The sequence below is a fragment of the Nelusetta ayraudi genome, unplaced genomic scaffold (genome assembly GCF_046127955.1).
Source record: "Nelusetta ayraudi isolate G7.1 ecotype Tasmania unplaced genomic scaffold, CSIRO-AGI_Nayr_v1 ptg000057l, whole genome shotgun sequence".
NCBI lineage: Eukaryota > Metazoa > Chordata > Actinopteri > Tetraodontiformes > Monacanthidae > Nelusetta > Nelusetta ayraudi.
Window position 1 is genome coordinate 3514671 of NW_027466107.1, and position 10779 is coordinate 3525449.

The 10779-nt window shown below is 38.7% G+C and overlaps 2 protein-coding genes across 3 annotated transcripts; both read right to left on the reverse strand.

The window, feature by feature from the left end:
• Window positions 1-502: 502 nt before the first annotated feature.
• On the reverse strand, window positions 503-8606 carry stxbp2 (syntaxin binding protein 2). 2 transcript variants are annotated; one of them, XM_076038489.1, is made up of 19 exons: window positions 8485-8606; window positions 7346-7395; window positions 7184-7265; window positions 6681-6757; window positions 6494-6569; window positions 6249-6352; window positions 5970-6118; window positions 5802-5886; window positions 5204-5334; window positions 4992-5099; window positions 4821-4878; window positions 4661-4726; window positions 4256-4336; window positions 2758-2899; window positions 2550-2656; window positions 2348-2446; window positions 2191-2276; window positions 1222-1382; window positions 503-1122 (listed from the first exon to the last, which is right to left on the reverse strand). In XM_076038489.1, the coding sequence occupies exons 1-19, from the start codon at window positions 8519-8521 to the stop codon at window positions 1043-1045; spliced, it is 1779 nt and encodes a 592-aa protein (XP_075894604.1). In that variant the 5' UTR covers window positions 8522-8606; the 3' UTR covers window positions 503-1042. The 2 variants fall into 2 exon arrangements, with proteins under 2 accessions (XP_075894604.1, XP_075894605.1); XM_076038490.1 differs by having other exon boundaries at window positions 2141-2276.
• A 589-nt stretch (window positions 8607-9195) lies between these two features.
• Window positions 9196-10767, reverse strand: pet100 (PET100 cytochrome c oxidase chaperone). The gene is made up of 4 exons (XM_076038502.1): window positions 10362-10767; window positions 10105-10191; window positions 9930-9962; window positions 9196-9823 (listed from the first exon to the last, which is right to left on the reverse strand). Exons 1-4 carry the CDS (start codon window positions 10386-10388, stop codon window positions 9734-9736), a joined length of 237 nt encoding a protein of 78 aa, XP_075894617.1. The 5' UTR covers window positions 10389-10767; the 3' UTR covers window positions 9196-9733.
• Window positions 10768-10779: the final 12 nt, after the last annotated feature.

Sequence of the window (10779 nt, forward strand, 5' to 3'; positions counted from 1 at the left end):
TTTCTCCAACAAAACTACCGTTTTCTCAACGGAACCGATGATCTGCACTGTTGCTTCTTCAAATGCTTGCTCGATATGGCTTGGTGAAAGGCTTTTAAATGGGGTTAAGTCCTAAGCATAACCATTACCATTAAAACCCCCAGCCAGTGTCCCAATCTTAATATTACCATGTGTAATCCTAGATGAAAACATAATCCTCCACATGAAGAGGGATGATCTTTTTCACTGGGAGGTGTACATATTCTCCATTCTGACCGGACACTGCACCTAAAGTTCACGTTGGCATATTATAACCAAGTTTTTCCTTACTTGGTGCGATTGGGGATGTGTCCAAGCTGCCATAGTGAGATTTTGAGTTATTTTAAGCACGGATGCAATACCATATGGGCTGCCCATCTCAGAGGGAATAAGAGAGGCAAAGTTAAGCTCAATGTTTGCAATTACACAACAGATTCAAAGTCGAGAATCCGTGGTCACATTTAAAACAACCCAAAACACAGAGTAAAGTGAATATTATGTTTCTTTTATTTCTCACTTTGACAACAAAGAAACAAACAGCCACCACATACACTCCCAATATTAATAATAAGTAAATAGTACATGTGCAAAATTGAACAAGACAGCAGTTGAGACATTTTGTTTGAAGGAAAAAAAACTGATGTATAAATGCCTGCATTGGATTTCAACAATATATTAATCTGATTTTGAAGGAATTACGCATTTTTGTACAAACATACGAGAATCACAAAATTGTACTATGTTTTATCATTCAAAATAGTTAAGTGTGAAAATGTGAAGTAATCAACTTAATCAGGGCTTAGAACTAAATATAATAATTTAACATTATTTCAACCACAGCAGTATACATTTCCTGATTTGCAAAAATAAAATGTTTAAAATAAAAATAAAGGACATTTTTCTGCTATGACGGCAACATCTAAAATAATTCTTCATTCTTATGTCACCTCAGATAAGCACATCTCATCTTAAATGACAGAACAAAACCTGTTTTCCTCTGTGCTTCTCTTTGATTGGTGTCAAACTAGCAATCTGGATTTGGGACTTGGTCAAGGCTCTTCAGGTCATTCAGGAAGCTGGTTGGAGTCAGGATATGAGACGATCCTATTAAAACAAAAACGTTTTTAGAAATAGAGAGGGGCTAATCTGTGATGGGACATCTTTTTGGACAACGCTCATGATTCCTTTTAAGTGACATCTTACCAATCAGCACTTCCCATTTCCCTTCTGAGGCTCGACTGACTTCGTATGCCGAGCGCATCTCAGAGTGTGACACCCCACCAATGACAAATACAATAAGTCGAGGGCCACTGCGGTATTCTGTTGAAGATCTGTTTTTGTGCCAGTGTCCAAAACGCGCACTGCTGTAGAACGAAAAGAAAGACAATGTCAGATAAAAGGTTCAATCACAGTGTGTGGGATTAAAATAGCCTTTATACATTTGGAATCCACTGAAATGACCAACAGAATCAAGTTCTATAAATTATGTCTTTTTCCTATAGGTCAAAACATTGAACTCCCCCCCCCCATATATGTATATTTAAAAGGTTTAGTGGTCACATGTAACTGGAAAAGTTTGAATGGTACTTGCTTGTTGCCAAGCCTTGCATATGCTTTTGAAATTTGATGGGATATTATAAAGTGAGTAAAAATAGCTTCTCTTCCAAACAAATGCTATGTTTGACTTTGTCCAGCCGACATATAATCTAGTGTCATTAATGACAAGTTTTAATTCTGTACTTAACTAAAAAGGGAGGATGCAAGTATTGTGCATTATGAAGATTAAGGGTGAGCCCAGGTCCATGGGAGTGATTTGTACGAGTATCATCAAGACAGGAATTTCCTTGCAGATTAAAGAGTATTCAGAGCAAACCTTCACCATTTGAAATCTGCTTATTTACAGGGATGAAAGCTTTAATTGGAAAGGATTAATCGGTTTACTTCCTCCATTGATAGTCAAGGCTAAACCCCAAACAAAAAGGCAGTAATAAATGGTTGTATTTTTATTTTAACACAGTCATCACAATAAAGTGTGCATGATCGGAGTGAATCATTTTCAAGCTGGCAAGAGTTGCATGCTCACACAACAATAAAACCTAAACTGTATGAAGTGCACTAAAACCTTCCTGTACAGACGATGCAGCAAAGAAGTCTGCAGTTTCCTGCACCCACCTCACTGTAGTCTGAGTCGTGTTGATGGGAGCGGGATCCGATATGAATGGCCACTGTTTTTTGTCCAGTTTGTCGTCAATGGCATTCTACAAAAGCAGATGTTAAAATGAGATCAGGATTGTTAAAACAAAATACAAACAAAGTTTAACAGGAATACCTCCATAATGTCTTTAATGATGGGTGTCCATCTGGAGAGCTGATACGTGCTCTCTGTGCGCTCCTTCCGCTCTGGCAGGGTTCTCCCTGTGTTGCGACCCTGGTGAAAGTCAAGATGCATGCATGATGGACAGAGATAACAACAATGAAATGACGATGACACAGACTAGGGGTGTAACCAGACTGCAGTCAAAGAGATGTACCCCAGCTATAATGTTGCAGCCCAGGTTCTGCAGGTTGTAAATGATGTTGCTGTCGTTCTGTATGTTTGCATGCTGGATGAGCTTGGCAAGGTTTTCCTCCCCAATGCCTGCAGGAGAACATGATGATTTGAAATGTTAAAGTCATACAACAATGTTATTTTTGATTTAAAAACACCAAAAAGAAGAGAAGGCGCAAACAGGTGTGAACCTTTTTTCTTGTGAAATATATACAGCAGTATGATGCGAATTTTGTCGTAAGGCTCGATTTCATTGTTGAGGAGCACAGGTACGATGCTCTTCATGGCGTCCTTCAAAGGTTCCCCTTCTGCGGTTTCTCCAATTGCCAGGTCCTGTGGAACACACACACTTGATTCACCATCAACCCCAGCTAAATGAAATAAGTTACCGCCAACAAGTCAGGTGGGCAGACTGACAAAAGTTGTTGATAAGGTTTCTTCTTTCTCAGTTTCTAATTTGCTTTAATGACTTAACTTGAGCTCTGATCTTTTCCTACACTTCTTCCTTTTTACATGCACAAAACAACGCGACAGCGTCATGCTTTCACAGTTCAGTTTACACTTTGGTTGCAATAGGTGTTATATGTATTCAAAACAGTACACGAGGGAGAAAAAGTTTTGCTCAACTCTGTAACTTTCTTCTTTGTATGAGTTATTAAATGTTAACATTGTGTGACTTCCCTAAAACCTCTTACTAAGCTTTAAAAAAAAAAATCAATGGGGTCAGCATCAATTGAGGGGGCAATAAACCAGTTTATGATCACCCGGGCAGGAGGCTCGCATCACATGCTTCGCCTTACAACACATGGCTCGTTTGCGTAGCTCCTTCATAACAATGTGGAAATATAAATACGTGGAGAGCCGAGAGAGTGATGTTACTGTCTGGGCCGCAGCACACATCTTTGTGCCAAACATCCCATTGGATTAAAGCAGCAGCTTTCAGACATGCTGACAATCCATTAGTGCGGTCCAAAGATTCACTCACACAGACAGGGTCCCATTAACACTTGTGTCTCATAATTCCACAATCATGCGTGGCTTATCATTTCCTGTGATGCCAGTGAGTCATCTGATGATAAAAGTGACGCTTGGCAGAGTGCAGCCCCTCTTGGGAGACAAAGGCACGTCTCACACTTTGCTTTTATGGCAGGCTCACGCTGATGGCAGGATTTCTACATTACCAAGTATTACATGCATGTAAGTCCTTTACACTCAGAAATGATGTAACGGCTTCTTCGGCATATTTCTAGCTCCGGTATATGGACGCCGATATCCGGTCTCAAGCTCCTTATGCAATATTATGGTAACCATTCCGCATTAAACATCAGCAGATTGTGCCAGTTGAGCACACTCCGAGTGAGCAACAAATAAAGACGCGATCACATTGAGGTCAATTAGTGTACTCATTGCGCACGTCTGCAAATCTGTGTCTGACGTTCCCTCTAAAAATACTTGCAGGCAGTGACCATCACGACCCGGTGATATGAAAACGTCACACTGACAGATTGTTTGCCTACCGCTGTATTAACATGGCCTAATGTGAGGCTTTTACTTGGCAGCCCAGAGGACATTAGTTCTTTAGTTAATAGTTTCTTTTATTAGATCCCACTGTAGATGTGCGGGCAAAGCGAACATATTGATGATCAAGAAAACCAATATTTTTTTTTAACTGTACACAACAACACTGACCTGTTCCACTTCACAAAGTTTATCAAGGGATGCCTTAAAGGTCTTCATGCAAGCTTCTGCCAGGTGCAAGTGAGTAGAGTACTGAGGAGAAATGTGTTGAGGTTAATAGTTATCACATTTTTACTTTTCCAATCAGAAAAATATTGATACACTATTCATCTTTGTTTCAAACATGTAATGGGAATAAATGTAGATGACTATAATAAAAGGAACGTCATATGCTCAGCCAAAAAGATGGTTGAGTACAACAAAACATGGTAGAGTTGAATTTCAAGTGAGACAATTCAGCAGCCTGATGAAACTTATTATTTTTAATTTGAGATTCTCAGATCCCAGAGAGTTTCCCAACCAAACTAAACAATAAGAGATTGAATGATGAAGTTGGCTTGCTTGTAGCCCACCTACCATGCTCAACTCCTTCTGATACTGTGGCATCTTCTTCAACATCTGTGAGAGATCTTTGATGTTGGCCTGCAAAACAAGAGATTTGATAAAATAAAGTGCCACTGTAAAGAACTGACTGCTAAAATAACAGAACCATGTTACCATGAGTAGCGTGACTCACATTATCAGTGCACATTCTCTTGCTCTCACAGAAGGATCGAAGGAGCTCTGTCACTTTCCTACATAGGTGGGGAAACGTTAAATTCATTGTGACCACAATTATATAGAAAAATTTAATTCACCAAATTAGAGGACCTTAGGACACATTCCCACGTGAAATTATGACACTTACTTTGTGACATCTGCTATGTGCATGTGTCGCAACTGTATCCAAAGCTCATCGTCTTCATCCAATAGCACTTCTCTCTCTTTTGCATTCCCAATGCCAGTTGTCTGATACCTTAAAAAGAAAAATAAAGCGGGGGTTAAAGGCAGAAAATGTTGCGAGTGCACCAAGGTGACATGGGTGACTGACCAAACACTAAAAACAAGTGTCTGACTCACTTATAGATGTCCTGATTGATATCCAGCAAGTCATAGGCCATAGCCTGCAGGGTCAACTCATGCAGAATTGGTGAGATGGGGTCGAAACCACGATCAACTATCAGCAGCTGGGATCGTGCTTTATCTGCACCCTAAATAAATTAAAATGAAATTGATAACGGTGACCTGTTTTGTTTTTTTTTACTTTTTTCAAACACAGAGTAAACTCCATGCAACGAGATTCACACTGTCTTTTACTGATGCACTGTAAAATGAAGAAATCAACCAATACATAAATAAAACAGAAAAACGGTGCAGGATGATTTTTCTTTCAGATGTGTAGAGAGGGAAGAGAGAATAGTAATACATGCCTGATAACAAGCCATCTTAGGAGCAAGGAAATGTCTGCTAAGACAGAAAAATAGGAGAGCAAAAGAGACACATCCAGCAAAGTATGAGAAAAGAAATGACCAAGAAATGAAACCTCAAGACCACAGACATTTTCAATCTGTTGAAGTGAAACATTGCAGAATCAGTTCACCATGAAGCAAAGAATTACATCCATACAGCAGAGTGCGAAGAAATCATTTTACTTGATAATGTTTTTGTGTTTTCTGACCTCTCCCATGCTTGGGTTATCAGCCTTGTGAGCAATAAGGCGCTGGTAGACCTCTTCAGCCAGTCTGGCGTTCTCCTCTGGTCCCCTAAAACACAGGAAAAGCAGAGCCGCAAGTTAGGAAAAACTCCATCAAACAAGTTTCTGTGTCTTAAAACAAGGCTTCCATACTTGCGGTAACGGATTGCAGGGTACTCCTTGAGTGTATCGCAGAGAGTTGCAATCTGCTCTGCCAGATTTTCCATCATTTTCTCTTTTCCTGGATTTGGCTTTGAACTGTAGAAGGAGTACATGGAGGCTGTGTCATCCAGGGAGAACACCTGCAATGATGACAAGCATTTAAAGCAACGACAACAAATATATTCACAAGGAAAAAAAAAACTGAGAAAGTGCATATGATTTTAAGACAACAATGCCAAAATGCCACCCATCACAATGACAGCAGCTTACCTGAGACTCGTATGGCAGGAAAGCCACATTAATTTCTTTTAAAGTTTTAGCAACCTTAGCAACTCTAGACTTGCCAATTTCTGCAAAGAGGCCATCTGGACAGGCTGAGGAAGCAACAGAGAGGGTTCATTAAAGAAAAGAAAAAAAAAATATATATATATATATATCAAATGTCTCTTCTCATGCCGTATTACTCTGAAAACGAAATATGAAAACTGAATTAGTAACGTGTCAAGCAGACTTACTGTCAGTGAAGAAGATGTGTGCCGCTTTGTAAGTAACGGTGGCCAATTTGAAGTCATTGATGAGAGCACGAACTGACTGTAAGGCATAACAGAAGATTTCTGCTCAGATAATATGAATGTTAACAATAAATAAATAAATATTACAGATATAAATAACAGAGACAATCCCCTAGAAGAGGTTGCGAACCTTCTCCACAGGTGAAATTAAATAAATAGCCTCCAAACTGGAAATTGGCTCTCTCTTTTTATTGATGTCCTCCACAACTGAAAAGAAGAAAATAGGACTTTGAGTAGATATGTGTAACAAAAGTGGACATAGTATTTTTCACATGATTGAAAAATGAAGAGATAGGAAATGTACGTTGTACACCAGATTAAGAACAATTTCTGTGAGAGTGGTACATCAAACAGACAACAAAATTTTCACAGATGTTTTTTTTCTGTACAAGGAAATATTCTATGGACTTCCGATGAACAAAACAAAGCCAGGAAAACCAGGCCCTGTTAAAGTATGCAAACTATCCAAAGAGTTACGGAAATACAAATGTATTTGTTGCACATGCTCACTGTCTGCGTGTGGGAGTGCGTCTTCTAAGGATTTCAATATTTAATCACATGAAACCCTGTTTTAAAAACTGACCGGCCTCGTGTCTTCAACTGATTGATAAGGCATAATGTTTTAAAACTTACTGGTTACACCCTCTGCCAAAATGTCAGACATCTTACAGCAAGAAGACAAAATCCTCATGCTCATGTGGTCGACAATGAGAACCTAAAAAAAAAACAGAGGATAACAGGTGTTCCTTTAAAATACTACTTAACGTTTTAAAAACACAAAAGTCTCATCGTTACCTTCCAATCTCCATCTTTCTTTACACTTTTGATGACCCCATTAAGGATTTCTGTCGGTGAAACACAATGATTTGAAATGACATTTTCTGTTTGTTATTCTAGCAACGTCATTGCTGCAACAGAAGTGTGCGGTGCTTGGATGAGGTCAGGGCTTTGAGAGAAATTCCATGAATTCTTCTGTTGAGATAAAATGTCACTGACGATGTGGCAACAAAAAAAAAAACCCATACATACATACATACATAAATCTAGCAAATTGACACACAAATAAGCTTATGTGTGATATCATTAGTGCAGCGTGACAGTAAGCTATACTGGCCCAGTGAGCTATTTGGCTTCGATCAGTGTGAGTCAGTGTGAAAATCTGAGACTGTTCCAACAGCCATGATACAAAAGGTGTAGATACTGAACCCAATCCACTGACAATAATACAACAGCAAAGGCACAAATGTGTTTGTCATAGCTCTTTGGTGCCAATTATAAATAGATGGGGGGCAGGTGGAGTAACATATATTATTATCTGCTGTGATGGCAAACAACAAGCTCTTGCCACGTCTTCAAATAAGCAAGGTTAGAATTAAGATAAGAATTGATCAGAATTCTGTACTGTATCTGCTTACTTTCCCACCTTTGCTGCTGTTTCTATTTGCATGTGGCTTATAATATAATTGTTCTACTCATCACGAAGTCGTTGAGACCAATAAAAACTGGGATTAAAAAAACAAACACGTTTCAGTTAATTTCAAAACTTAACTCTTGCCGTAGTGCTCGAGAAGTAGTCAAACTTCCTTTAATGTTTGCTAGCTAAAATTAGCCCATAAATGACTTTCACGGTTCTGATTTTCTAGATTACGAGCACGTTTAATGTCAAAATGTCTATAAATACATTGTAACAAGGCTTTGTCGTTGTAAGAGGGCTGATTAATAAATTTACATTTACATTATTTACTTCCGTAACACTTGTAACAGAGCAGGAAGAAACCTTCGGCGGACTAACGTCATCATTCGTCTTTTGTATGTTCAGCGTCGGTTTGTACACGTCTGAAATGGGTAGTAAAGACAAAATTGCCTTAGGCTCTAGTGTAATTTGTTAACTAACAAAACAATTTACACGGTACCATAAAGAATGGGCCACTTACTTTCGCCAACTATCGCTTTGAGCCCACTCGGTGCCATCTTGACAGTCGTCTGCTGACTGGCCGAGGCCACTTCCTTGTTTTTAAAGCCTGCGTTAGATCGAGCCCTACCAACGGCGAATCTCGATGAAATATCGCCCCCTGCTGTCTTTTCAGCTTAATGACATTTGAGAAATATCGCTTGACTTCTTTCCTCTTATGTAAGTAGATGAAAACTTACACGTTTCTATCAATTTTGCCCTACCTATTTACTATTTCTATCACATCAGGGTGTTTTCCGTTTTTTTCCTTTCATAATTTTGATTATAATTCACTTGACTCTCACAGGAGCAACAGGAATATTTAGTCAGTCATACTGTCTTGCGCAGGTCAGCACCTCAAAAGACAAACTGTTAGCTGTCCAACTGGCCACTTGTCATTACCACAAGTATTTGGGGGTATCATCTGATGAGTCCTGAAGGAGGGGCTCAGGGGAGATGTCATCACTTCATAACGACGATAGCTCACAGCAGTTAATTTAAGTGTTATTAGTTTGTAGACACATCCCAAACTAGCATTATGAAAGCCAAACATAACACAGACCAGTATAGTTTATCTTTGGCAATGATAGCAGTGAGCACCATGTTGTAATTTTCATTTTGATAATTCCCATTTGAAGTTGCATATAGTTACATACAGAGCAACACAGGAAAGGATGTGCAGCTTGAAGGTATCTAGGGTTTAAGCCAGAAGTGCATTCAATCAGCACGTACAAAATAATTCCAATAGAAATTACATAACATAGACAAAAACAGATAATCTGTCCAAATACACAGACTAACAGTTTACAGTAGCAGTATCATTATTCAGACACACAAAAAACAACAATCAGAGACAGCATTTAAGTAGCATTGTTTGATAAATGCACAAGATGAAATTAAACACACTACAGATAAATTTAGGTGTAATCAATTAATGGCATATTTACAGCTTCATTAAACCACAAAAGTATGGGTGATACTTTTGTAAAGCGCTTTATTTTATTTCATAAATATATATTCTTTTATATTTTTTGAATAACATCCAGCAGTCCTTCAGGATGTGTTGACTTTTGGGGTTTACTAGAATTGTACAATGTTTCAATTCAAGTGCAGTGATTTCCCCCCCCCATCCATAAAAAAATATAACAATAAGGGACAGATTAAAAAAAAAAAAAAATCCATCAATGGGGCTTAGATATAGGCCCTCTGTCCACATCTTCAACACCAAGTCCTCAATTCCCAGTTTCCATAGATACGTCCTTTAGCATCCGCTTCTCTTTTCGAACGCGAACATACTCTTTGAAGTCCTCCAACTCTTTTCTCTGAAAGGCAATATAGGAGATTATTATCGTATATTGTGTGGGGCAAATAATATTTATTTAAAAGTTCATCAAAAGGTGCCATATTCTCAAAATATTTCACACTTACTTTCAAACCCTCATCAGGGGGAAAGATCTCCCGCTGGATGACAATTAATGAAAAACAAAATAAAAAACAAACAAAACAAAAGGCACAAAGAAAGAAACGTTTTGTTATTAATTATGACATATTACACCAAGTGCACTGATCTACTATGATCAAATATATCAGGAGTATTACTAACCTTTCTCTTCACTATATACTCTTCAAAATACTCTGCCTGGTTTGAAACCCAAAACATAGCCACGGGAAAGGAGAGATACAACATCATCTAGAAGAGTCAAAACAAGGCATATCAAACCGTTACGGTTTCGCGTTACATCACTGACAGTTCGAAGTCACTGACGAGAGAGCCATGGGCCTCTGGCCAATATAAACAGGGCTCAACCCCAAGTTCGGGTCACAATGCAGATGTTGTTTCAAAAAATAGTTTCTACTCACTCTAAAAACTTCGATTTTGACGCCCATCTTTACGTGGAATGAGGACCTTCAACAGAGAAAGCGATCTGCCGCTAGCCGCACACCATTACTCAAGACCTTCAGACTACTTCCGGGTTTCCGAAAAGGTCCAATCACCTCGGAGAAAAGATACGCCTGCGCAAAAGTCGCAGGGTGTTATTTTTGTTTAAAATTAACATTAATGCAGTAATATATCATGACTACAAAGTTATGCTATAAGAAGATAAATTGATATAAATATAAATTTTCGGGACGGCAAATGACTCATTGGTTCTATAAATACATGGTGAGCAGTGATTGTCCACGGTGAGGCGCCACAACACAGGTGTTTTATTCAAAAAACGATAGTACTGTAAGTGTGCAAATAATACTCTTTCGCTGTCCACTTAGCCAGTACACT

Excerpts from the sequence above, each read along its gene's own strand:
- stxbp2 (XM_076038489.1), bottom strand. The coding sequence starts at position 8,521 with ATGGCACCGAGTGGGCTCAAAGCGATAGTTGGCGAAA. Across the intron at positions 5,335-5,801 it reads ATAACCCAAGCATGGGAGAG|GGTGCAGATAAAGCACGATC; the intron begins GTCAGAAAACAC and ends TAATTTATTTAG. Across the intron at positions 4,337-4,660 it reads ATCAGAAGGAGTTGAGCATG|TACTCTACTCACTTGCACCT; the intron begins GTAGGTGGGCTA and ends ATTTCTCCTCAG.
- pet100 (XM_076038502.1), bottom strand. The coding sequence starts at position 10,388 with ATGGGCGTCAAAATCGAAGTTTTTAGA. Across the intron at positions 9,963-10,104 it reads AGTATATAGTGAAGAGAAAG|CGGGAGATCTTTCCCCCTGA; the intron begins GTTAGTAATACT and ends ATTGTCATCCAG. Across the intron at positions 9,824-9,929 it reads CCCCTGATGAGGGTTTGAAA|AGAAAAGAGTTGGAGGACTT; the intron begins GTAAGTGTGAAA and ends ATTGCCTTTCAG.